Consider the following 25115-nt stretch of genomic DNA (forward strand, 5'->3'; position numbering starts at 1 on the left):
AATAATAATAATGATGTTCTCATTTCCTAAATATAGTGGTTACTATAAGTCTCAGAATAGACTAAAACTCAAAAATCAGCCTAAATCAGTTGTTATTATAGATAAAGATAAACATGAACTAAGTTTGGAAGAAATATTACGATGTGCAAAGTTTGGATAAAGTAGGTTACTCCCTTCGATAGTTATCGTGTGCACCAGCCAGACGGACGGGCATTTGTAAATCGACTCCAAATGAATCATGGGGTCTAAAGCCAATATTTCGATGAGGCACATATAGCTGGGGTATAAAAATATACTTTTTGAGGATTTTACGGGCTCATTCTTTATTATGACAAAAAGATCGCCTCCCCTGGATCACAAGTAATTTTCAGAAGGATGGTGATCCAAAACACACGACAATGATTTTTTTCTTTCTAAGTCCTCACAGTACAAACATATACACATTGGTACATGTGGCTCTTTATGAATGTTCATTGAAAACATGCAACAAATTTAATTGAAATGCATTCTTTAATCTAAATAATTCCAGTGTTTCATAAATATTGAAATGAAAGCAACTTTTTTTAATATTTAATATGAAATTCTCTGTTTTATGAGAAGAGGAGGAGATTTGATTGTTATGCGGCTGGATTTGTTGCATATTGTTTACACTTAGGATTTGTGGTGTTGTTATGGAAATATCACAGTCGCATTGTGGAAATCAGTGTTTGTTGTTGTTGGTTAGAGAACCATCTTTTTTGTTTCTTTTACCATTGTTAAAACACTTTTCAGATTTTTTCTCTTATGTACTTTTTGTAGACTACGCTTTGCCAATTTGTGAGCAAAAGGCCCACTCCACAGTGTCTGATGGTGTTGGCGATGGTGTCAACGATGAGACGAGTGTACGTTCATACACACGTATGTATGTATATACATAAGCGCAACAAACAATTATGTGTATGAAGATAGCAAACGGAAGGATACATTACAAGTTTGTTGAAAGCTGTGAGGCGTGCAACATCCGTGAGGCAACACACAAACACGGGTATGTAGTAGCAATTTAAACATGGGAAAAGCAATGTGTTTCATATCCCAATGTTTGTATGTACGTTTTTTAGCATGGGTATGACTGAATATAGAAACATTCATAATATAACAATGCATTGCATTTCCTTTCATTTTATCTTTTTTTTTGTCATAAAAAGAGAAAAAATCCTTGGAAACATTTTTTTAGTTAGTGCATAGATACGTGAAATACACCGGGAAAATTTGGCCTACAATTTGAAGGAAGTAAGATTGTCCTGTTTTATATTAGGCAATTTTAGTTTTTTTACTTACATAAACTTGCATGACATAATTTTAACAGTCTGTCTCATTTGAGAACTTGATATTGAGAACCTTCTTTATATGTGGAAATAATTTTATATTAAATAATTTAAAACACCCTGAGGTGGGCCAACTAGTTCATGGCCTTTATATTATTTTTTTGTTTTTTATTTTTTATCCTCTGTCAAAGCAAAAAGGAAAATTACAAACTCAAATTGAAAGATTCAGCACATCAAAAAATAGATCGGGTTGTATATATGGGGACTAGTCAAGACATGGGCCAATATTGATAATTTTATGAGAAGACGTTGTTTTCCCACCAAGAACTCGTAATACCAAATGCGGCCTGGTCCATTAAAAAATTTAAAGGGTGGACCATTTATTTACTTTCGACTATATCAAAACATGTACCATATTCAAAATTTTTGCAAAAGTTCTTCTCATCCTTCATGAACACAGAATTCCCAATTACTTAAGGGCTGTAATTGGGAATAGTAACCAAAGCAATATTATCGGGCACTCGTACTTCCACATAACTCTGGACTTCATTATGTCATCTATTGTAATAATGATATTTTTAAATATTTCATTTTTAGTATAATTGATTGAATATTAATCTTTTATAGCAATATATAGTTAGGCCAAAAAAGCAGTAAATTTAGCGTGTTTAATAGTTTTCTAATGGGGTTTCTAAGGCATATAAGGTATCAAAGCCGGTTTTCTTATCTAAATATCTAGTTCAAAAATTTAAAAAAACGGGTTTTTCTTCCTCGAAATTAGTTTTTATACCCTACACAACTATGTTTAAGTTTACCGATCGCCATATCTCGACTAGTTCCGGCTATGGTCAATGTCGCCTATAATTCTCTGTGATGTTGAGATGATCTTAGGAGGTGCAATGAGCCGAAAACATTATTTTTGTCACATATTTTACACAGTAAAGGGGATTTGACCAAATACTTAGAACTGTTTAGATGATGATCGGTCAATATTTCGAGGGTCAAATCAACCAAAACCTAAAGTGGCCAAATTTTTATTTTGTGGCGTAAATATTCACCTCAGGAAACAATATTTGTTTTTTTTTTTATATATGTATATTTTTTTGTTTTTGCTAATTTTGTTTAGCTATAAATGTTTTTAATAAATATTTCGGATGAATCCAACCTTCTTCAAAATAGAAATTTTACTGAATATCTAGAAATACATACATGCATACAGGGTTTTAGTAACATAACACTTGTAGAATTGAGAAAATAAAACTAAAACATGAAAATATCGATTTCACTTCATTGAGGACATCACCTAAAATCTTATGAGCAAATGTTGTTTAGAACTTTGCGATCAATAAATTAAAGACGAAAATATCATGCTGGGAATCCAGTTAGAAGGACGAAATGTTCTACAAATTCCTCATTCGATTTTACTGAAGAAATGTAATTACTAAAAATAATTACATTGGCTACAAGATATTGAGCAATCTCTTTATGTATAACAGAGTCGCCAGCAAAAAAAAAATGATCACAGTGCAATAATGAACATTTTGTCACAGTGCAATAATGAACAGGTGAAAACATTGTAAAAATCGGCCGGTTCGAAATTTTTATACCCTCCGCCATAAGCTGTACATTCAAAGAAAAATACTGTTATGTGGAGACTTGACCTAATAATGTACTAATATTGGATATTTTTAGTAAGAGTAATATGTCACCCATTGAGAACAAAAATATATAAAAATATTTAGAGATATCAACAGATATATATCAACAGATATATAAACCTTATGGCTGTTTATTGTCCTCTGACACTTTATTATAAAAACTAGTACCAAAAACATATAATAAATTAGTATTACTTAAAAAATTTTACAGTTTTGTACAAAAGAAGACACATTCGGTACCATTAGTCATAACCTGGTAATTATCACCGCTAAAAGACTGATTGAAATTCAGATCGTCTAAAGGTTCTATTTTGTTTTAATATGAGACTCAATGTTTGACTTTTAATGCTAAATTTTCTAGCGGCGGACATTGACGTCTCAAGGCCACACACACACACACCATCAGAAATAGATTTTTTCTCTTCCATTTTCATCAATACAAGCACGTTTGATCTTATATATAATTTCGAGCCCTATTAAAGAATTATTTTTAATAGCACTATCCGTATATGGCCGAATGTGCCCCACTTTAATATGACCCGAAGGTACTTTCTATAGTTTTATATCGTACATCTAAATAAGCTTATTAGCTAGAGATTTCAAAATTTGCAACAGTTATTTATTTTGATATTGAGAGCTTTATATCGAAAACGCCATTACCAAATGTGCACAGCCTCCCCTAATTACAACCAATACGGTTGAAAGAATTGTTAAAAAAAAACTCTAAATATCATTAGGAATTATTTCATACAAATATCTCTATTTCTGAAAATTTTAAAATATTTTTAAACCTAAAAGATAGAATTGTATCCGGTTATATATTGGCCGTAGTGACCACCTTTTTATACTTGTATGTTCTTGAAACAATATCATTGATATGATTTATGTCTTTGATACAATGGGTCACACATATTCGTATATTAATTTCTCACTGTGTATTTTCATTGTATCCATTATGAAATATCCTTTTGAAATGCTATATGTGTTAAATGCTAGACCAGAATTCCTTATGTTGTGGGCATCAACATCATCAAGAGGAATCAATGTCAGTCATTTTATTTGTATCACATAAATGTGTTATTCTCATTATGAACATATACACACAACATTTAACTGACATATGTCGTATATTAATTTTACAATTCATAATTTAACAGCTTATATATAAATTCCCTTCAATTCCTTCTGTGAAGAAAAAAATTAGTTTCATACAGTAAGAAGTGAATAGAATATCAACGTTATTTACCAATTTCTTTGCAATTATGGAATTTATAAACATATCTGTGCATATTGGAATTTTTATGTGTATATTTTCATACCATGTACACGTTGTGTCTTTTTTTTCTTAAAATCAAGCTTATGTAGCAAATGTCAATTTAATCACTTACCACACATTCTCTAAGGTAAATATTAAAATTATTTATCTCAGCTGTCAATATGAGTCTGTCTGTCTATACCAAAGATATCAAATCTTCGACAGTCATTCCCATAGCCAGATGTTGTAAAGTGATTTCGGTAAAATAGAAAACTGAGATTTGGCACTGTCAGTTAACACTTTAGTATTCAAATCTTTTACCCATGGATGTTTATTTGCATGTTACATACTGACACACACCCATAACACTTGAATATGTTTCTAGACGGCAACTACAATTTGAACAGGAAAGCAATTGTAAAATGTAACACATTGATTATACCCTCCTCACACGTATGCACATGTACTTGAGTGTGTGTGTGGGGTGTTATCCTGACAATTCAATTTTCTATTTCGTTGTTTTCTTTTTTATTCTATTTTTGGTGGAATTGTGCAAACAAACCACGTCATTTAGATAAAAATGTCCCTGTGCAAACATTTACAAAGATTTGTTACATGTGTAACTAAATTCATCAATTATTTGCATGTGCGAGTGAATTGATGTACTAAATTGAATTTCATTCTATTTCTAATGGAATACATAGAGAGTTATACCTTAATTTAACTCAGTTTTTAGTGCAATATAAATATAATCATGCCTTAATTTAGTTTCTCCAGAAATGGCATGTAGATTTTTATTAAACATTTAAAAAATTGAGTAGTAAAATCATATTACAGTATGTAATTTCTAAAACAATTACATAGCTAACAATTTTTGCCGAAATGAGACTCTGCACAAGTTTTCGATTCTGATGCCGAATTCGTATAGAAAACGGAAAAAACAACTGTGTGAATGTCAAACGTTAGATCCGACATTCGGAAAAAACTCAGAATACTTTCGAAAGTTTTAATTGAAAGTTTGAACAAAATTCTGACATTTATAGGATGCTTTAATCGAAATTCTGAAAAAACTTAATATTTTCGAACACATATGTACATATATTTGTTTTTTTTTTTTAATTATTTTATTATTATAAACATTAAGCACCTATTTTTTATAAAATCATCTGTTACATTCTGTTACCTCGTATCCCTGTATATATAATTAATTAGCTTTAAAGCCTCGTTTGGTTCATCAAAATCTATATACATATTTATATTGTACAAAAATATGCAAAATTCGAGCAATGAGTCAAGGATTTACACATCTACTATCGCTCTTAATACCATATAAAAATTTCACAATTTCAAATGAATTAATCAGCTTACTAATCATTTTTATTATTGATCCTATACACGCAGAGAAAAAAATATGGTTCAGCCAACAATATTCGAAGAGCAAAATATATATGGTAAATATATGATTGGATTCTATTATGTAATATTGTCACTGCAAACATGTTTTTGGTTACGCTGTATCAACTGTATGAATATAAATGTTTGCCCCAACCAGTTTCATGGTTGTCCCAACCATTTGATTGGTAAGATTTTATCAAACGTTCTTTTAGCCTGAAAATATATATTTTAAAAAGGTACAATATATATGTTTTCCGTAACAATTTACATGTTTGTCCAAATCATTTGATTGGTAAGATTTTATCATAAGTTCTTTTAGCCTGAAAATATATATTTTTAAAAAGGTACAATATATATGTTTGCCGCAACCATATATATGCTTGTCACAAAAATTTGATTAGTAAAATTTTATCAAACGTTTATTTGGCCTGAAAATATATATATTAAAAATTTATAATATATATGTTTGTGGCAATCATTTAGATGTTTGTCTCAATCATTTGATTGGTAAGATTTTATCAAAAGTTTTTTTTGGCCTGAAAATATATATTTTAATAAATTACAATATATATATATATATATTAGCTGAAACCATTTGTTATACTCTACCTTTTTAATATTATGCATATTAAGAATATCTTGGATAGTGTTTTATAAATCAAATTTTATTTTATTTTACAGGCAATTAGGAAAAGAACAAGATATTGACGTTATATGTTTTTGATGCCTTCTCATATGTCAAATTAAAGCATTAATTGAAATAAATAAATGAGATGATATAAAATTATATATAAAAGTCTTTTATAATCAAATAATAATAAAATAATTAATTATTTTTGGCGAACGTAAATTAATTCTCTTCGAAACTAACAAACAAATCTATTCCAGAATTTCCATACGAAGTTCATTGATTAAGCTACTTACAGCATGTATTGTCGTATCCCATGGAGTGTTAATTTCATAAATAATATATTGTACAAATGTCCATACGTGTAGGCATGTAGTTGGGTATTTAATATTCATACTCATAAAAGAGTAAAAGCAGGCTTCGTTTTACGGGAGTCGTTTTATTCTGTTTCTTGTTTCGTCATCTGCCACTTGCATATTCTGTTAGGATGATAAATTTTTTATTAATATATCAAGTATTGTGGAATAAAAGTATATATATGAACCAACCTTTCAGTAATGAATGATTCCAGCGATTCTAACTTGCTGTTCTTCCTGTAATGTGGTAGAATGAATGGTATAATCATCAACGAAAGAGAAATTCTGCAATCTATTGTAAAAAAATTAGTGGATGATTATATATAGCATATTCTTATACTCATACATACCTTCGTTCTCAGTTCTGTCGATATTCGGTAACATTTGTAAAACACTATTCCCTTTTGATTGTTCGGCTTTCGATATTAGTTTTTCATAGAATAGTTTCCATTGGTAAATGCTTTTGGAGTTTGCGTATAGTATTTTGAAATCGATTTGAAGCTAGGTGAGAAGTCATGGTACAATTATAAAAGGTAACAGCAAACCCCAGCTGATTTGATTCCAACGTAATACTAGTGTCAATATGAATTTGACAAATTATGTTTTTAAAAATCACCCAACAGGAAAATTGGGAACGCATTCAATTCGAATTTGTTCTTTATTAAATGTCCTCCCGTATTCAATTTACTCAATCTGCCTGCTGGGAAAGTTTGAGGAAGCAAATCTTTCTTCAAGGAACAACTCGCTATTCCCAGCATTTTCATATGTGTTACACATATATATGGCAATGGCTCAATTATAGGAAAGATGTGGAAGCGATAGAAATATACATTTTATAGATTTTCATTCATGTTTTTCAATTTTTATTTTGAGGATTCAAAAATATTTCATTTTCAAAACAAAAATAATTTGATGATAATTTGTTTGTTTGTTTACATTTTTCTGTCAAATGAGTTGACACTAGTAGAACTTACAACAACAAATTTCAATGTGGTTGTTGTATCGTTTTTTGTACAACAACACTTGCTGTTACCTTCTATTATTATACCATGGTGAGAAGTATATAAAAATATTAATCGAAATTTACATAATATTAATAATTTAAAGACTTACCAATTCATGAAAGTTCTCATTAAGAAGAATGTTGTATTTTTGTATATAGTCAATAGTACTCAACTCGTTATTTTGTAATTCATTTAGTCGATAGGAATGACATTTAATCCAATGTTCTCTTGTTTTGTTCCAATCTACATTCGTTGTTTCAAGAATTTTCAATTCATCTGCTGTTATACCAGTTTCGTGATCTTCCGACAATTGCGTATGATTTGCTAAAAGAACGTACTGTTATTCAAAATAGATAAATATTCTTATTTTTATGCATACTCACATTTCTTTTTCACGTTTTCATGTCTATTTATTAGTCCTGCTGCACTTAATTGTGTTCTCTTATAATTGTAAGCGTCAAACAATTTACCCTTTGTGCAAATTGAAAAAGAATCTGCAAATTGAAAAAGAATCTCTGAATATAAACAACTTGTTATGTATTTAGGTCTATACCGTATACATACCGTCTATTCACATTTTGGCTCAGGATATTTGTTTGTAGAGTTTTTCACTGAATATTTTTATTAGTCACTGCATGATTTATTAGAACTTTCACAATATTAACACTTTTTATACATCTTTTTCCTTTATTTATAAACAAATCGTAGTCATTGCTTCCATCAAAAACCACTGAAACTATTTCTTTTTTGTTTTGGAATGTTGTTTTCAAAAATTTACGTGAATTCATTTTTTCTTTTTTTGTGATCCGTCTTCTCTGAATGCCAAACAAAAACTAGCGAGAGGCAGTGAATGCAGAAGCTAATACAAATACTCGGAAAAATAACGAGATCACAACACTCAACACAAAATATTGTAAACTTTAACAATACATATTTTCAAACCAAAATAAGCTATTGTAATATTTTAAAATACAGATTTTAAAATTTTACAATATATAATCTTGGATTAAAAACATGTATTGTTAAATTTGAAAATATGTATTGTTAAGTTTGAAAATATATATTTTTCATTTGAAAACATATATTGTTAAAATTGAAAAAATATATATTGTTAAAATTGAAAATATGTATTTTCGAACTAAACAAATATATATTAAAAAGTGCATATGTTCTTGAATTTTCTGAAAACACGTGTTTTATACATTTTCAATGTAATTGTATCACAATGTGTTATTTACATATATGTACTTTTAGTTATTTTTTGCCATTAGATAGAACTTTTACTTTTCTTTTTCAGAAAAATCGCATTATAAATTGTTGTAAGCGAACGCGAAATAAACTCACTTTATTTTTATTATATTTATATATAGCATGTGTCATTATTTTATGACTCTTTAATATTTATTATATTTTTATATACATTTTACTTTTAAATGTTCACTAGTATATCACTCTTAAATTTTACGCACGTATTACTTCTTCGAACTCTCCAATCAAACTAACATGTTTTGACACGCTCAGCTCACAAGCGGATACAATTTACAATATTATTTTAAAATTCTACAAAATGTATTGTAAATTTATTAACAATTAACAATGATGTTGATTGTCATGATCATTGGTATTGTAAATTATTTTTATCATATTACGAAAATTCGATTTAAATTTTGGAAATTATGGTTGCAGGGATCATAGTATTTTCAAATATGCAATTCACATGTTTTCTACAAACATACAAAAGTTGTGGCAACAATAGTTATGGTTTCTGCAACCATAGTGAAAAATATTTTTTTTCTCTGCGTGTAGTCAATGTTGTACCTTTGATTCTGCGATATCTTCTTCCGCAGCATCCAATGATGGAAATATTGCCAATGCGATCTCAGAACTAATTTTTCTTGCAGCAAGATATGATTTGGAAAATTGTCTGCAATATGGAAATGTTACTTTGTGTTCGATTTATATGTGTTCGTCTTTCTGTTGAAGTCACAATGTAGATTGCAATATTTGAGATAAATTTTGCAATTTTTGCACTGGCATTGGTATTAATCCTAAGGTGGTTGGTATTGTAAATGGGGTATATCGGTCCACGTTTTGGTGTTATGGGGATTTTTAACACGTTTTTCAACCGAAATTGCTGTAATTTGCTACGTTTGTTTGTCATTGCGCATGAAATTTTCCTACTAAAAATAATAAATATTGGTCCAATTTTTAGGGAATCCCCCATTCAACGCTACATCCTAAATTTCGGTATTTTTCAGTATTCGGTCCCGATCGACTCAAGGAATTTTGAATACACATCACGTGGTGGTAGATATCAAAAGTTCGTCCCAGCCGATCTTAACGACGCTTTTACTTGTTAATATCTAAAATCAATCGTTTCTACAGTATCTATAGTTTGACTCATTCCTTTCGATTTTTTTAATAGAAAATATCCTTATTATGACTTAAAAATATGTTATAATGTCATCATTAAGGATAAAATAATCATTAAATATAGAGAATAAAGAAATTATAATAAAAGTAAAACCTTTAGCTCAAGTAATGTTTGGAATTCCTTTTTCTGACGGAAAAAATAAAAATCCCAAAAAGACTTTTATTTTTGACGGAAAAAATAAAAATCCCAAAAAGACTTATTTTTGACGGAAAAAATGAAAAATCGCAAAAAGGGTTTTATTTTTGACGGAAAAATAAAAATCCCTAAAAGCGTTTTATTTTTAACAGAAAAAATAACAATCATTTGTAACAGTTAAAAGTCAACGTTTATTTTTTCCGTTAAAAAATAAATAATTAAAGTGGATTTTTTTTAGGCCACAAAATAACAGTTGTGTTTACCTGATTTGATATAACTTATAACCGTTACGGTCCCTGATTTGTTTTATTGATATAAAAGGGATGCAGTCCTCTTCTCAGTTAACTTTTTAAAGCTTTGCTGTCGCAATAACCAGAAGCCTACGTATGTTTTCATTAGCTATTTTTATTTAATTTAATTAGGCTTACGGCCGCATTTTACAATCGAAAAATCTGCAATGTTGCATTCCACGTTTTAGGCATTGCAAATACTAATCCACAGAAAATGTTCAAAGTAGGTCAATGCTTTTAAATACATACAGAGAAATCGATACATTTTTGCTTTATTAAAGTCTCTCGCCTAGTTTTTCAAGCTTAGTATATGTAATTTTACTAGTTTTAGTTAAAATTTTATTTAAAACTAGCTGTCCCGGCAAATGTTGTTTTGCCTTATCAATATTGCATCATTATAAGGTTGGTAAAAAATATTTGCCACTAAGTTTATGCCAATAAAAATTATTAACTGGTAACCACAATGCAGGTCCAAGCACATCACAGTTCATAATTTGATAATTTTGTAGAAATTATTCCACCAAATGTTTTTTCAATAGAAGATCATGTTTTGTTATTGCTCCAACGTTTTTACATTATCTTATTTATCCCTTCTTGAAGGATTCTTAATTACAATATCATTTTGTTCATGTCCAACTGTCCTTTTGATTTGTATATGAAATCAGTATATATTCTATATATAGTTTTTGACAGCTAAGGGGAAAAAGTTGGCCAATGTAAATGCCTGTTTTATATCTTAACTTTAAATCGTAAGATGTTGTCCATTACCATTATTATCGTCGATGTTCATTTTCGCCTTATTAGTATTAGAACATACAAATATTTTATGAAATTAGATGTTTTGATCTAACTAACTCAAAAACCATGTCCTAAAAAACAACAATTTATTTGAACATTAAAGCTCGATACAAAAATTGGAGAATTGTAAATATTACTTAATATATTTGTTTTGGCGGAACCTCACAATTAGTTTGCATATTTTCCTATTCTGACCACAAACGATTTTTAAGCCCTTTGTATTGTCAAAACCGGTGCAAACGTTCTTGAGTTATAAACGATGTAACTAACACAACGTTCGATTATTCCAATTTCCCGACTTTTTGATGTTCTTCTCAACATTTACTTCTTAAAAACCTTCCCAATGCAATTACAAACACCCAAAGGAAAACGTGAGTGAAATCGGTCCAGTCTATACACCATGCTAACATCTTTCACATCTTTAAAAATACATTTGAGGCACATATAAGTTAAACGCAAACAGCATGCAATGCGGAATTGTCTCCATGTAGGATTCGTATTTAAATGTATTGTTCCCGAATGTAAGAAAATGTTAAAAAATACCTTCGTATTTTGTTGACGTATTTGTAATCGTATATAGCGAATTACTAACATCATTTAACTGTATTGAATACTTTGATAGACGTTTTAGTTTTTACTAAATCATATGTGTATGTATTGGCAATTTTCTCAAAAATATTCCTGGTGTTGTTTCCTATTAAAGACATGATCAAGTTTCGGTCAGTGGCCCAGATATCACATGGGATATGTTTTGTATTTATAAGTTCAAAACAATTTGTTCCATTATTATGCGCGTTTAAGCATCCTTATCATAAAGTACTTGGAAAGTAGTAACAAAATATCCATTTAATTGCCTCTAATTCGGTATTACCCATAGGGTAAGAAACTTCCCTCATAATTTCCGGTATAGTTTTTGGTATAGGCTCCAAATTTCGTGCAAATCGAAGGATATGTAGGGACTTTGGTGCCCTATTTACATAAAATCGGACGAATATACAGTGGTGGTCACAGAATTAAAACATTTACTGTGGTAAACATTTTTTGATCCGCCTTCGATTCGTTTGAAGTATTTTTGAAAATTTTTTAATTCAGAACACTTCGATATACTGCACTTAAGAGATTTAGTGTGAAAAAAGAAACTTTTTGCGTGCAATTTTTCCATAAATAACGGTTTTTATGAAAATACATCGACTTTGAAGTGGCCATATAATTAAAACATTGTGTGTAATTTTTTACTTTACTGCATTTTTTGAAAATATTTTTAGAAAATCTTTTTAATTTAGTTAAATTATGTAAACTAAGCACCGATAAAATCATTTCTAGATAAAATTTTTTGAATAAATCTGTAAAATCTATAAAAATTGCCAACCATTGGTACAGTACACCTTACATTCAGAAAATCACCCTTATTATAGAAAATAAATATCCGAATGCACCAGAAATAGCTAGAATTAGTTGAAAACAATAAATAATTCTCAAAATAAATAAATATTTGAAATAAAAACTCAAAAAATGGGAATTAACCTAAAGTAACGATGCAATTTCAATAGCCTTTACTGAAGAAGGCCGGAATATTTTTGCAGTATGTGAGAAAAAATCGATTGATATTGGTATTTATTATACCAAATCGACTGTTCGAGTAGTACAGAATATATTTTATCATAAAATATATCTGTCAGAACAGAACGAAAAGAGATCAACGCCTAGGTTGACGAGTAAAGGTTTCAAGCACACAGCAGTATTTTTGATGGTCAACTCTTGACCCTTATAATCTATTGAACATGACAATATTTTTCCAAAATAATATTTTTTGAGTCGAATAACTTCCACTTAATCTATTTTAGTATCATGGAAGTAAAAATTTTACAGTTTGACAAATATTTGAAGTCTTGTGTTGAAAGGCTATTGAAATTGCATCGATACTTTAGGTTAATTCCCATTTTTTGAGTTTTTATTTGAAATATTTATTTATTTTGAGAATTATTTATTGTTTTCAACTAATTCTAGCAATTTCTGGTGCATTCGGATATTTATTTTCTATAATAAGGGTGATTTTCTGAATGTAAGCTGTACTGTACAAATGGTTGGCAATTTTGATAGATTTTACAGATTTTTTCAAAAAATTTTATCTGGAAATGATTTTATCGGTGCTTAGTTTACATAATTTAACTAAATTAAAGAGATTTTCTAAAAATATTTTCAAAAAATACAGTAAAGTAAAAAATTCCACACAATGTTTTAATTATTTGGCCACTTCAAAGTCGATGCATTTTCATAAAAACCGTTATTTATGGAAAAATTGCACGCAAAAAGTTTCTTTTTTCTCACTAAATCTCTTAAGTGCAGTATATCGAAGTGTTCTGAATTAAAAAATTTTCAAAAATACTTCAAACGAATCGAAGGCGGATCAAAAAATGTTTACCACAGTAAATGTTTTAATTCTGTGACCACCACTGTATATGACTATATATATGGGAGCTATATCTAAATCAGAACCGATTATCACGAAACTTAACACACATCACTCCAGACTTAATTTAGTACGCAATGCCAAATTACGTGCAAATCGAAGGATATATAGGGACTTTGGTCCACTATTTACCTAAAATCGGACGAAATAGGGTTCGTCCTTGGGCCAAATAAGTGAACTGTGCCAATTTTCATCCAAATCGGATCACAAATGCGACCTGTACTTTGTTAACAAAAATACATGGACGGACGGACAGACGGACATGCATAAATCGACTTAAAAAGTGATTCTATGCATATTCTCAAAAGGAACCATGTGTCTATCTCGTTTCCTTTTGCCTGTTACAAACATATGCACAAAGACATAATACCCTGTACCACAGTGTGGTGAAGGGTATAAAAATAATACAATAATTACATATTTTTATAAGACAAACGCATTATTTTTGCTCCATTCGTTAAACTTGAGGGGAATACAAAATGTCGGCATCGTACTAAAATTTGTTAACAAAAATCCTTTTTATTTATATTGAACCGGCAATATAAATAGTTTAGCATCTAATATTGAATTTGAAATAATACGGCATTTACATTAGAACTTTTTACCGGGTTAACCTACTTTATGAGGATTTATTTGGCATATATTCAAAGGAATTGAAAATTCAAACCCACTGGGTTAACCAAATCCGGTTAAATGTAAACGACCTTTAACGGTTCTAGTACTTAACTGAAATATTTTAAAGTGTGAACTCCAAACAGAGACAATTTTGTGACTACTTTTTAATCATATCTGGTTAACGGTCTGCAGTCTCCATCACACCTCATTCGTAAATATTTCGTTATACTACTTTGAGTTCTTCTTTATCGGCCATTTTGTCCTCTCCACCATTCGTCAGCAAGTGGAACGTTTTTCAATTTTCTTTCGTTCCATTTTTGACATTTTTGTCTAAACCTCATTCGTAAACAACACGGTTTCCATTTAGTCTCCATCCCACCTCATTCGTAAACTTTCGGTTATACCATTTTGAATTCATCTTTATCGGTCATTTTGTCTTCTCCTCCCATTCGTAGCACTCGTAATGTCATGTACAGACGAGCGTTGTTCGCTCTCTCATTCGTTGTTCGACCCTTAATTATGAAGTAATTATTTAGTTCCCCATACAAAATTGTCTGAGCGAACACCGACTTTTGTACGTTGTTCAATTCGAATCACTCTCTGAATCACCAAGAAATTTGTCCCATCCCTAACAACTGAGAGCATTTATCGAAAATAAATTAATTTTGACAGCTTGAAAATATTTATAAAATTTTCAAACTTTTTTAGTAAAATTGAAAATGATGAATGAAAATTAAAAAATTGTCTAGTTTTTATATATGCAGAAGGATGTCAATTTTGTTATCTACATAATGCAATGTGAATTTATTTCCCCTTGGTTCTAATTAGCGTACAAAACAAGAAACAAATTTGGGGAAACTCAAACAAAAAATTATCCAAATTTTTATACATATGTGACATTTGAATTTAGAAAATATAAAAATGTATGAAAACAAGAATATTTTCAGAAAAAATGGAAAACATGAATTAAAAGTAAATAGATATGGGTTCATACTATACTCAGGAGAAAGAGAATTAATTTTTCTATTTAGATCCATATGTGATTCATGTAAATATGTTAGAATTTTGGCGTAAAACTAGAAACAAAAAGTTTGAAATAAAAAACTCTGATAACATGAATTAAGAATAGTGTTGTATGAACGGGTTAATTCATGTACGTAATTCTGAGAGCGAACTACGTTGTTCGATTGCCCGTCAGAACATGGCATAACACTCGTTTAGTCCAAGATCTATTAATAAGGTCACCAAGATAGCAATCGAAATCGGAAAACAGCTGTTTTTTCTCAAGCCTAATGTCAAAAATTTCGACTTTGTTTACGTTTTCATAATGGAAGTCAATTCACAATAATGCATTTTGACAGCAAACTTGAGAGGTATCGATAATCAGCTGGTCTCCCTTGGTGACCTTATTTATAGGCCATGGTTTAGTCTAAAGGCGGGCCAATAACTTGAAGAAGAAATAAATAAATAAAAAGAGTTCAATCCGAGCCATATTAGCACAATTTAATAATTACAAAAAACTATACATTTCTACTTTTGAAAATAAAACTTTAAAGCATCTAAACAAAATGCAAAGAGTAAGTTTGAAGCGAATGCGTTCTGAGGAGTCCTCACCATACGTCCTACAGACAAAAATGCATGTTAACGAGAAGATTGTGGATTCCCATGACAGCAACAAAATGAAACAGATCTATGGTGAGTTCTGACTAAAAAACCTCTCATTACATATATGAAATTCCATTTGCCTGTAGCCAAAACCACTAAGATGTTATTCCAAGCTGCTCGCTCGGTCAGCAACAACAACATTCTTCCGGACCGCAACAAGAAGACACCACTCGATCGTTTGGTGGTTCTTTCTGGAAATGGACAAATAGAACCAGCTAAGCACGCCGATGAACAAGACGACGAGTTTCTATGGGTTCGTCGTAAGGCCAAGTGTTGTAATAGGGAAACTTATGTCCAGGACAAATGCGTCAACTGCCAAAATGACTTGTGTGAAGAATGCGGTTATTCGTGCGTCGAGTGTGGCAAGTTTGTGTGCAACTCTTGCATTATGTTGTTGTAAGTACAATAAGTTATATAGTTTTTATTATCAATTTAATGTAATATACAATATTTTATAATTGCAATAATTGCAGTGGAAGTGGAAATTCCGAACAACCCTTATGCGAAAAATGTTCCTTATTTGCATAATTTTTTTATTTAAGATCTAAAGTGAAGAAACATTGCTTATTTTAAATAGTTTTAGTTTTATTTATGTTCAAATTTGAATAAATTATGTGGATTGCAGGTCAATACATAAAAATATTCATTTGTCTTATTTATAAAAATAATTATGAAAATGCTGTTTGTGGATGTAAAAAAAATTGTAGAATATGGCTTCCGTTCGCCCAATCCAAACATGAAATTTAGGAAATTTTACATATTTAAATTAAAAAACAAACACATTTTCGAAAAAAAAAATATTTGTTTATTACTGAAGTCCAAATGAAAACGATGCAAAATATCCATGAATATAACACATTTAATATAATCAAAAATATTTTTACACTTTACCCTTAAATTTATGGTATTTTTGATAATCTTTAACGAGAACCTCGTACAACTGACGACCAGCCTCATTGGAGCAACGTAGAATAAAGTTCTTAGCACGATGATCACAAATTCCAACCAAATCATAGCATATATTCTCCACATGAGTTTTGACCTAGAATTAAAGTAAATATCGAGTAGACTAAAAAATAAAATTAGACATTAAACCTACCTTGTTGTAAAGAGTAGTGGGCCTTTGATTTTTCACCATCAAATTTATTATAAATGTCAAAATGAATGGTGCAACACGCTTAAAGCCCACACTGTGCTGTGCAATTAAATGCATTAACGCCTCCAACTTCATTGCCAGCTCTGCAAGGTTATCCAATTCATCGCTGGGCAATGCTGTGTCCTTTTGACGATCACTTTTGTACCAAACTACAGATTGTATTAGATCTTTAAAGATGTGCATATATTGTGGAGCACGATCCAGTAAAAGTAGGTGCCGCTGTTTAATAAGCGAAGAACATACTTCTGTTACGGCAGAATGCAGGGAATTGAAAATGTTTATATTGGAATCACATAATGGGAATTTCTTAATATTTATTTCCATTAATAATGAGAGTATGCTGTCCATGGTATCTGTGGATATGGGAACCTAAAAGAAATCACAACAACATACGTAAAATATTCTGTTTAATTTTTGTTCTTTTTTTATATTAAAATTACCATTTTATTTTCAAGAATTGCTTGATGACTCCGCAAAAGATCCATTATTCTGTCATAATCAGTAAATTGTTGTTGATCGTCTCTTTCCAAACGTAATGTTATATTGGAAGTAATCTTCTTGTACATCTCATTGAAAATCTAGAAATATTTATGTTTCCTTATTATATTGAATTGTTTGCTTAATCACACTAAATTAACTTACTGCTCCCTTTACGGTACTGAATGGACATTTAGCTATCAATCTCAATAATTTCAAGATATTTGTGACATTTTTACTTTCTGAATTATTGACCAAACACTTGAGAGTGAGTAGTAAGTCCTCATTTGTTTTATTGCTTATAATTAGCTTAACAGCCGTTTCAATGGTTTTCTTACTACTTTGGTCTTCGGGACTTTGTAAATCTTCATTTATTTGTGTCCAATAATGTGTTAGGACAAATTCAATTTCATCTTGATCCAAGTGCAAGAGTTCACGATGGCTCAGAGCCAAACTCATAAGTCGCAAAGCGTGGGGATTTCGATAATCCATCTGAACGATATAAAATATATATGAGTAAGATTAGAAATGTGAAAGAATAGCACAAATCTTACCGAATGCCCTATGTAAATTTTATTGATGCGCCTAAAATTTTCATCGATTTCTTGCTCCAAAACAGTATCATTTGCGACTTCCTTTTGATTTTCTTTTTCCTCTTTGCTTTTTGCTGCCTTGGCCAATATTACAGAAGCATATGACGCAAAACCAGCCAATGTTTTATGCACAAATTTTTTATCCTTCTTGGATGTACCATCATTCGATTCATTGAAATGGGTATCCAGATATTCCGAGAATATTTTCAAAAATGCCATCAAATGTTTACGCATTCGTTTAGCACTAGGACCAGTTATAGATGAGAGCGATTCTATTGCAATTAGTAGTAGCTTACGTTGTTCGTTGTCAATTTTTTGCGAAGATTGTGCCTCTTGGATGATAGATGCCAAATCTTCGAGAAATTTATCTGTGCCCTTCTCTTCATTTTTTATGGTTGAAAATAGGAATTCATAAAGCTGCCAACACGTTTCCGTTGGTAAAAGTGTAAGCAATCGTTTTGCATCGAAATATTTGAAAATTAAAACTTGTTGACCAAAGTGTAGGGTATCTATAATCAGGTTAAAGAGAATAGAAATAAACGAACTGTTTATTACAACGCTTTATTATATCTACGAACCTTTCATAACTTCTAATGCTTGGTCAGCTAAGACATCTTCATTGCCACATTTAAGATCGCGATAAAGACACAGATGCAAAGCAAAAATAATTGTTTTCCTTTGACGTCTCAAATGTCCAACCGGAAGTTGCGATAGTAAATTTAAATTGGCCTGTATTTCGTCGGCTTTAACTTTCTTAATTGTGTATTTCTCGTCGGCTCGTTCATTGATGACATCTATTAAACGTTTTATTAACGTTTCAGTGGCAGCAGTTTCTACACATTGCCGAATTTCATCAAATTCACACAATAGTGTCTTCAACAAACCATTCTTCGAAGAAATTGACGAGCAAATATTCTCATAAATAGCCAAACAAGAAAACTCCAACAGATCCAAGTCATCACCAGCTATCGGCAATAAATCTTCACTTTGTATCACATACGTTGCCACTGGCGCCTTTCTACTTCTAGGTAGCTGTGAAAGCAGCCATTTAGCATTGTTGGATTTCAGGAAGCTATGCAATTGTTCGTTGTCGCCGGTTTCCAATGTTCTTTCCAACTGCAATTTTTCTGTTTGGGACGAGTCCAACAATAGTAGTAATGATGATTGGGATTTTTGCATACTTAATCGTTGCAACAAATATTTACAACTCGATTGGCCAAAATTTAATACACGTTGTTGTATGAGTAACCACTCTTCGGTGGACAAAAACCCTTGCAGTTTTTCCAATATTTTTTGTGGATGCAATGTTTCATCTTCACAGCCGTCAGGTCGGTAAAAAGCTAACATCAGTTCCAATGATGTAGCAAAATATGATAGTTCGAGAAAGGCAGCCATTGTTCGAGGTTGATGTTCTCGTTCTAATATAAATTTACCAAACAACTGTAGGACCTCTGTGGTAAATTGTCTCTGATTATTGATGTCACTGAGAAAATGTCCCGACTGTTCTGCTAACTTCGAACCGGCAAAGTATTGTGCCAGCAAAGCAACGTGGAAATCTAATTGAAGTAATTCCTTTTCATTTAGAGTTGTCTTCCCTTGGAATGATTCTATTAGTTCCTTAAGGGCAAATAATAGGGTTTTCCAAATTACCAAAGAGGGTTTGGTAACTAGACCAGTTATAATTTTCGAAAATGCAACTCCCACTGGACTGCTGGGCCAATAATTCTGCAAAGTTGGAAATGAAATTGACGCGGACAGTGCTGAGTTTGCTTCTAATTTCTGTTGTGTCAAAACGGGCTTAAAATAATCTTGAAATAGTATGTCTAGATATTTTGATGGGACGATTTTGTCCTGATGATCTCTTTCGTCTGGGTTTTCCATTTTCTTCTTCTTAGAAGGCGTTTGTGCATTATCTGTTTGAGCCTTTCGTTTCTTAGTTGAAAAAATATCAGCTTCTTCTAAGCGGGTATTTAGTGCTTTAATTAAATTACTGACAAACTTTTCAGCACGACTTAAACGACGGAACATATCCATTAATAATACCAGATACTCCTCGAACAGCTGCTTCTCTTTAAGGTCGCACGATTTTGTGGCCAGAATTACATTTGCTGTTAATGTGAATACATTATCCTCCAAAATTAAGGGATTTAACCGCAAAGCTGCACACAATAACATTAACACCTCTTTCAGATGACTGCCTCGTAAGCATTTAATGACATGATGAGTACGTTTGCCTATAAATTGTACCACGTTTTGTGTCTTATTGTATGCTATATTTATATTTACATCATGTCGACAATACATTTCCAGGACATAAGCAGTAATGGTCATATATACAGATATCTCTTCTGGTGAGGGATTATTAGCAGTACATTTATTGAAACTATTTGCCAATACAATTTTGATGTACTCATCGACATTTTTGCGATTTACAATGGAGCACTCCAATGCTAGAAGTTGAACATGCAGCGGCAGACTGGTCAAGCGTTGGTATAAATCAACATCGTTCATGTTTGTAGTTAACAGCCTTTCGATGTCTGTCAGTTCCTGGAAGAAATCCACCTTTAATGTTCTCATGGTAAGCAGCACATTTGTCAAAGGATGCAACACAAAGGACGTGTAGCTTGTTTGAAACATGTTCACATCACCACAGCGTTTAATGGTTTCCTTTAAAGTTTTCAAAATAGAAGCAATAAACTCGGTTTCGCTGGTGCATAGAAAATTTTCGGCAATCTGTTCCAAGTATTTCTCATAGCTAACGAAAAATGCTTCATACACTTGGGCTTGCAAATCATAATCTTTTCTGAGAAGATCTTGCAGCAATTCGAATTCAATTAACAATGCAAAGGCTTCACACCACATCCTTGTGCTGTGGTCATATAAGGTGCCCATATTCAGGCACCACTTGACGAATTTGTACTTTACATCTTCACCTATGAGACCAGGTTGTGCTCTCAATTTGAGGAGTTCCTTGAGATCATCTTTGTTAAGGCATTCATTCGTTAAATCGGTATGCTCTGATATCCATTGCAAAATGATTTCATATTTTGTCGGCAGTGTGAATTCGACTGATTGCCATGCTTTAATTGCAAATTTAAGACTTTCCTCGAAAGATTTATCTTTACGACGCAGCCACTTGGAGAATTCTACAAAAACAAAACAATTTTAGAAAACCAATTCAAATGTCTGTAATTTTCATTCTTACCATCTTCAGTAGACATTTTCCTTTTCCCGTCGCTTCTTAATAAAAGAAATTAAAAAATAGAAAAATACTTCAGAAAACTGTAAACAAATGCACGTGGATGCAAACTATAAACAAAATAGGGACATAGAAATCGATTATAGTATAATCAGTTAATTAAAGGTCTATTAAAAAGGTAAGACCAGCTGTAAATAAGGTGCCTCTCAATTTTGATGTGAAAAATACATTATTGTGAATAGATTTCAGGTAAAAAATCGTAAATAACGTCAAACTTTCTGATATTTAACTTGAGAAATAACAGCTGTTTTCCGATATACAATAAAAACCCCCGTTGTTGAAACTACAGATAGACATTTCTATATTTTCCTTTAAAAAAATCAACTTATCAAACTTAGGTTTTGTCAGATCAGTTCCAGATCAATTTTCTACATCATAAGATCGTCCGATATAACCGAGCTGTAAAAATGCGTTCACTTTTGAATTAAAATTAATTGAATATGAAAAACATAACGATTTCAACCAAAATTACAGAAAACGACTGCTTCTGACACGACCTGTTTAATGGAACATGAATTGAACTTGTCTTACATGATCAATAGCCGACCAAGATAGATTTTATTAGGTAGTCACAGCAGCAATCGATTACAACAAACAACTTTGCAGAAGATTGATTGGTCTGTTCCCGTACAGAAATATTGGTATAAGTTTCCAAATTTATAACAGTACAAGAAAAAAAACGTTCGATTAATAAAAATTTTTGATGGTTCTGTCAAAAATGTTTTGAAAACACATAAAAATCGATCGTGATGATATTATATGATCATGCCAAACAAGATCATAAAAAATCGTTTTTTTGTTTTTTTTTCGGCAGTTACATGATCCAATAATAAGTCGTCATTAAGGCCAGATGATTTCACCCGAGATGTCAAAATGCTTTCGATATTGACTAAATTGTATAAACACGTAAACAAAATATTTGACAGTATGGGGGATTTTACTCCAAAATGGTCGATAACGATTGCTTCAGACACGACCTGTTTATTGGATCATGGGCAGTTAAATATACCAAAGCTATTTTCAAATGTGGCTACCTTATTAAATCTACCTTGACTTAAACATTTACGACTTACAAATCTCTATCCAAACACAATTCTTTGCAAAATTTATTTTATTTATTTACACAAATTCATCATTTAGAAAATCATAATACATGTATTGCACTGTGTAGCTCTTCATAATTCAGAGATTTTTATTAATAATTTTTCTTTTTATTTTTTGATTTTAAATTAAAATAACATTTTTGACATTTATTCGATCTAACAGCTGTTATGATGCGTCTACCTTGCTAAATATACCTTGGACTCAGCTACACCAAACAACAGACTAAACAAAACAACAGAACAAAAACATTTCCAAATTTGTTTAAATTTTATTTCTCAGAAACAAAATATTTAAGGCATAAAATGAACAAACGTATGTATAGAACCATGTTTATCAAAGAGCCCCATCCCGGTTTCAAAGTACCTTAAAATTTGAAACCGGGAATAAGTGGGTATCCCCCTAGCCAAATGAATAATTAAGGAAATGTTTGCCCATAAAGATGAAGTAGGTGAAGCAAAAGCGGCCGATCCTCAAGCACCAGTAACGCGAAAAGGATTCCTAATTTCCCTGAAAACAGGGGAACCTAAAGAAATTCTGGAGCGGGATGTTGTAAGTACCTACTGGGAACCTTCATATTTTGTTTATAATTATAAATTAAATATTTTTAGTACGGACGTTGTAGGCCGGTCACAGAGTTTGAGAAACTAAATCGAATTGGCGAAGGAACCTATGGCATTGTATGTAAGTACTGATAACTAATATGCTAGTCAAGAATTACAAAATAATCACAATTGGTCAAGATCGAGCCAGAGACACACGTACCAATCAAATTGTTGCTTTGAAGAAAGTCCGGATGGACCAAGAAAAAGATGGACTCCCAGTCAGTGGATTAAGGGAAATTACAATTCTAAAACAATGCAAACATGATAATATAGTTAATTTAATTGATGTTGTCGTTGGTAAAAGCTTGGAAAGGTGAGTTAGTAACATACTTTAATATTTTAAGTGGAGTATGAACAATATTTTCGGTTTTAGCATTTTCCTGGTTATGGAGTATTGTGAACAAGACTTGGCATCGCTTTTGGACAATATGGCACAACCGTTTTCTGAATCAGAAGTCAAATGTATAGTACTGCAAGTACTCCAGGCTCTCAAATATATGCATTCGCGATATATAATACACAGAGATTTAAAAGTATCCAATTTATTGATGACCGATAAAGGCTGTGTTAAAATAGGTATTCACTTTCGAAATAAATTTGTTCCTATTTTACTTAATGTAATTGTATTTTGTAGCCGATTTTGGACTGGCGCGTTTAATTGGTATACCATCGGGACCAATGACACCACAGGTTGTTACTCTATGGTATCGTTCGCCGGAATTGCTGTTGGGAGCGCCCACACAAACAACAGCCGTCGATATGTGGGCTGTTGGCTGCATTTTTGGAGAACTATTATCACACAAGCCACTTTTACCGGGCAACACCGAAATTGCACAGCTAGAGCTAATAATCGATTTATTAGGCACCCCATCGGAAGCTATATGGCCAGATTATACCAAAATGCCTGCAATTCAAAATTTCACTCTTAAAAAACAGCCATATAATAATTTGAAACCAAAGTTTCCATATTTGTCTGCTGCAGGTTTGAGATTATTGAATTTCCTATTCATGTACGATCCAAAGAAAAGGGCTACAGCCGAAGAAAGCCTTCACAGTAGTTATTTTAAAGAGTCGCCTTTGCGTAAGTATATATTTTAACAAGTTTTAACTCAAATTTACATTAGACATTTCTAATATTTTTAATTATAAATATTATCAGTGTACTCGATTTGTTTTAACATTTTTTAAAAAGATTAATAGATTAATAGAAAATTTTTGACAATTAATGCACGAGCTCATCCTTTTTCTTGCATATCTTATCAATAAAACTAATTTTAATAATATGTTTTTAGCTTGTGATCCTAAATTGATGCCAACATTTCCACAACATCGAAATCTACAACATAATCCTACAAAGCCAGCTGTAGGTACCAGTCATCAGCTCGGACCTGCTCCAGAATTACCTGCTATATCAGATTTATTGGGAAGTCTTTTGAAGAAGACACGTGGAGAATAAACTATGTATAAGTTAGTATAAGTTCTTAATATACATATACATGTACGAAGGCTACAAAATATATTCTATCAGTGTTATAATGATAGAAACACCAAAAGTTATGAAAATTAAGTGGAAAATAAAATGTATTTCTAAACACTTTATATACTTTTATGTACCACTGACGAAAATTTTAATAAATGAAATATAACTATAAAAAAATTAAAAACCTTGGTGACCAAATAGGTTTCTTGTAGATGTTCTACAATTCTTTAAATTTCTTCTATACATAAGAATGTATTCTCATAAACCTTCCGATGAGTGAGAAGGTCCCTAGCGACCTTTTTGGCTTTTCAAACTGAAATTACTCCTACTTCGGCCACTACAAATAATAGATTACAACGCCAACAAATGCGACGTTGATACCATGAATTAAATGCCAGGCACAGAACAAAAGATCAACACGACGATGGCCGTTGGCC

General features: G+C 31.3%; 3 protein-coding genes and 1 long non-coding RNA gene across 4 annotated transcripts; 2 read left to right on the forward strand and 2 right to left on the reverse strand.

Moving 5' to 3' along the window:
- Positions 1-6987: 6987 nt before the first annotated feature.
- On the reverse strand, positions 6988-8076 carry LOC133329262 (uncharacterized). The gene is made up of 3 exons (XR_009754307.1): positions 7984-8076; positions 7710-7924; positions 6988-7097 (listed from the first exon to the last, which is right to left on the reverse strand). It is a non-coding gene; the product is annotated as an uncharacterized LOC133329262 (long non-coding RNA).
- Positions 8077-15896: 7820 nt separating this feature from the next.
- On the forward strand, positions 15897-16407 carry LOC133329270 (uncharacterized). Its single transcript, XM_061537760.1, has 2 exons — positions 15897-16037; positions 16094-16407. Exons 1-2 carry the CDS (start codon positions 15911-15913, stop codon positions 16405-16407), a joined length of 441 nt encoding a protein of 146 aa, XP_061393744.1. The 5' UTR covers positions 15897-15910.
- A 480-nt stretch (positions 16408-16887) lies between these two features.
- LOC133329263 (uncharacterized) lies at positions 16888-21454 on the reverse strand. The gene is given in 6 exon segments (XM_061537754.1): positions 16888-17049; positions 17107-17532; positions 17604-17741; positions 17806-18132; positions 18195-21379; positions 21439-21454. Coding segments are annotated over 6 exon segments (4254 nt in total).
- A 1565-nt stretch (positions 21455-23019) lies between these two features.
- Positions 23020-24654, forward strand: LOC133329264 (cyclin-dependent kinase 10). Its single transcript, XM_061537755.1, has 6 exons — positions 23020-23145; positions 23205-23277; positions 23337-23511; positions 23572-23774; positions 23833-24279; positions 24491-24654. The coding sequence occupies exons 1-6, from the start codon at positions 23020-23022 to the stop codon at positions 24652-24654; spliced, it is 1188 nt and encodes a 395-aa protein (XP_061393739.1).
- Positions 24655-25115: the final 461 nt, after the last annotated feature.

Source organism: Musca vetustissima, unplaced genomic scaffold, assembly GCF_032173495.1.
Source record: "Musca vetustissima isolate MV318-11 ecotype Yass unplaced genomic scaffold, APGP_CSIRO_Mvet_v1 utg44898, whole genome shotgun sequence".
Taxonomy (NCBI): Eukaryota; Metazoa; Arthropoda; class Insecta; order Diptera; family Muscidae; genus Musca; species Musca vetustissima.

Coding starts and splice junctions, on each gene's coding strand:
- LOC133329264 (XM_061537755.1), top strand. CDS start 23,020: ATGTTTGCCCATAAAGATGAAGTAGGTGAAGCAAAAGCGGCCGATCCT. Junction 23,146..23,204: donor AAATTCTGGAGCGGGATGTT/GTAAGTACCTAC, acceptor AAATATTTTTAG/TACGGACGTTGTAGGCCGGT. Junction 23,775..23,832: donor TAAAGGCTGTGTTAAAATAG/GTATTCACTTTC, acceptor TGTATTTTGTAG/CCGATTTTGGACTGGCGCGT.
- LOC133329270 (XM_061537760.1), top strand. CDS start 15,911: ATGCAAAGAGTAAGTTTGAAGCGAATGCGTTCTGAGGAGTCCTCACCA. Junction 16,038..16,093: donor CAAAATGAAACAGATCTATG/GTGAGTTCTGAC, acceptor ATTTGCCTGTAG/CCAAAACCACTAAGATGTTA.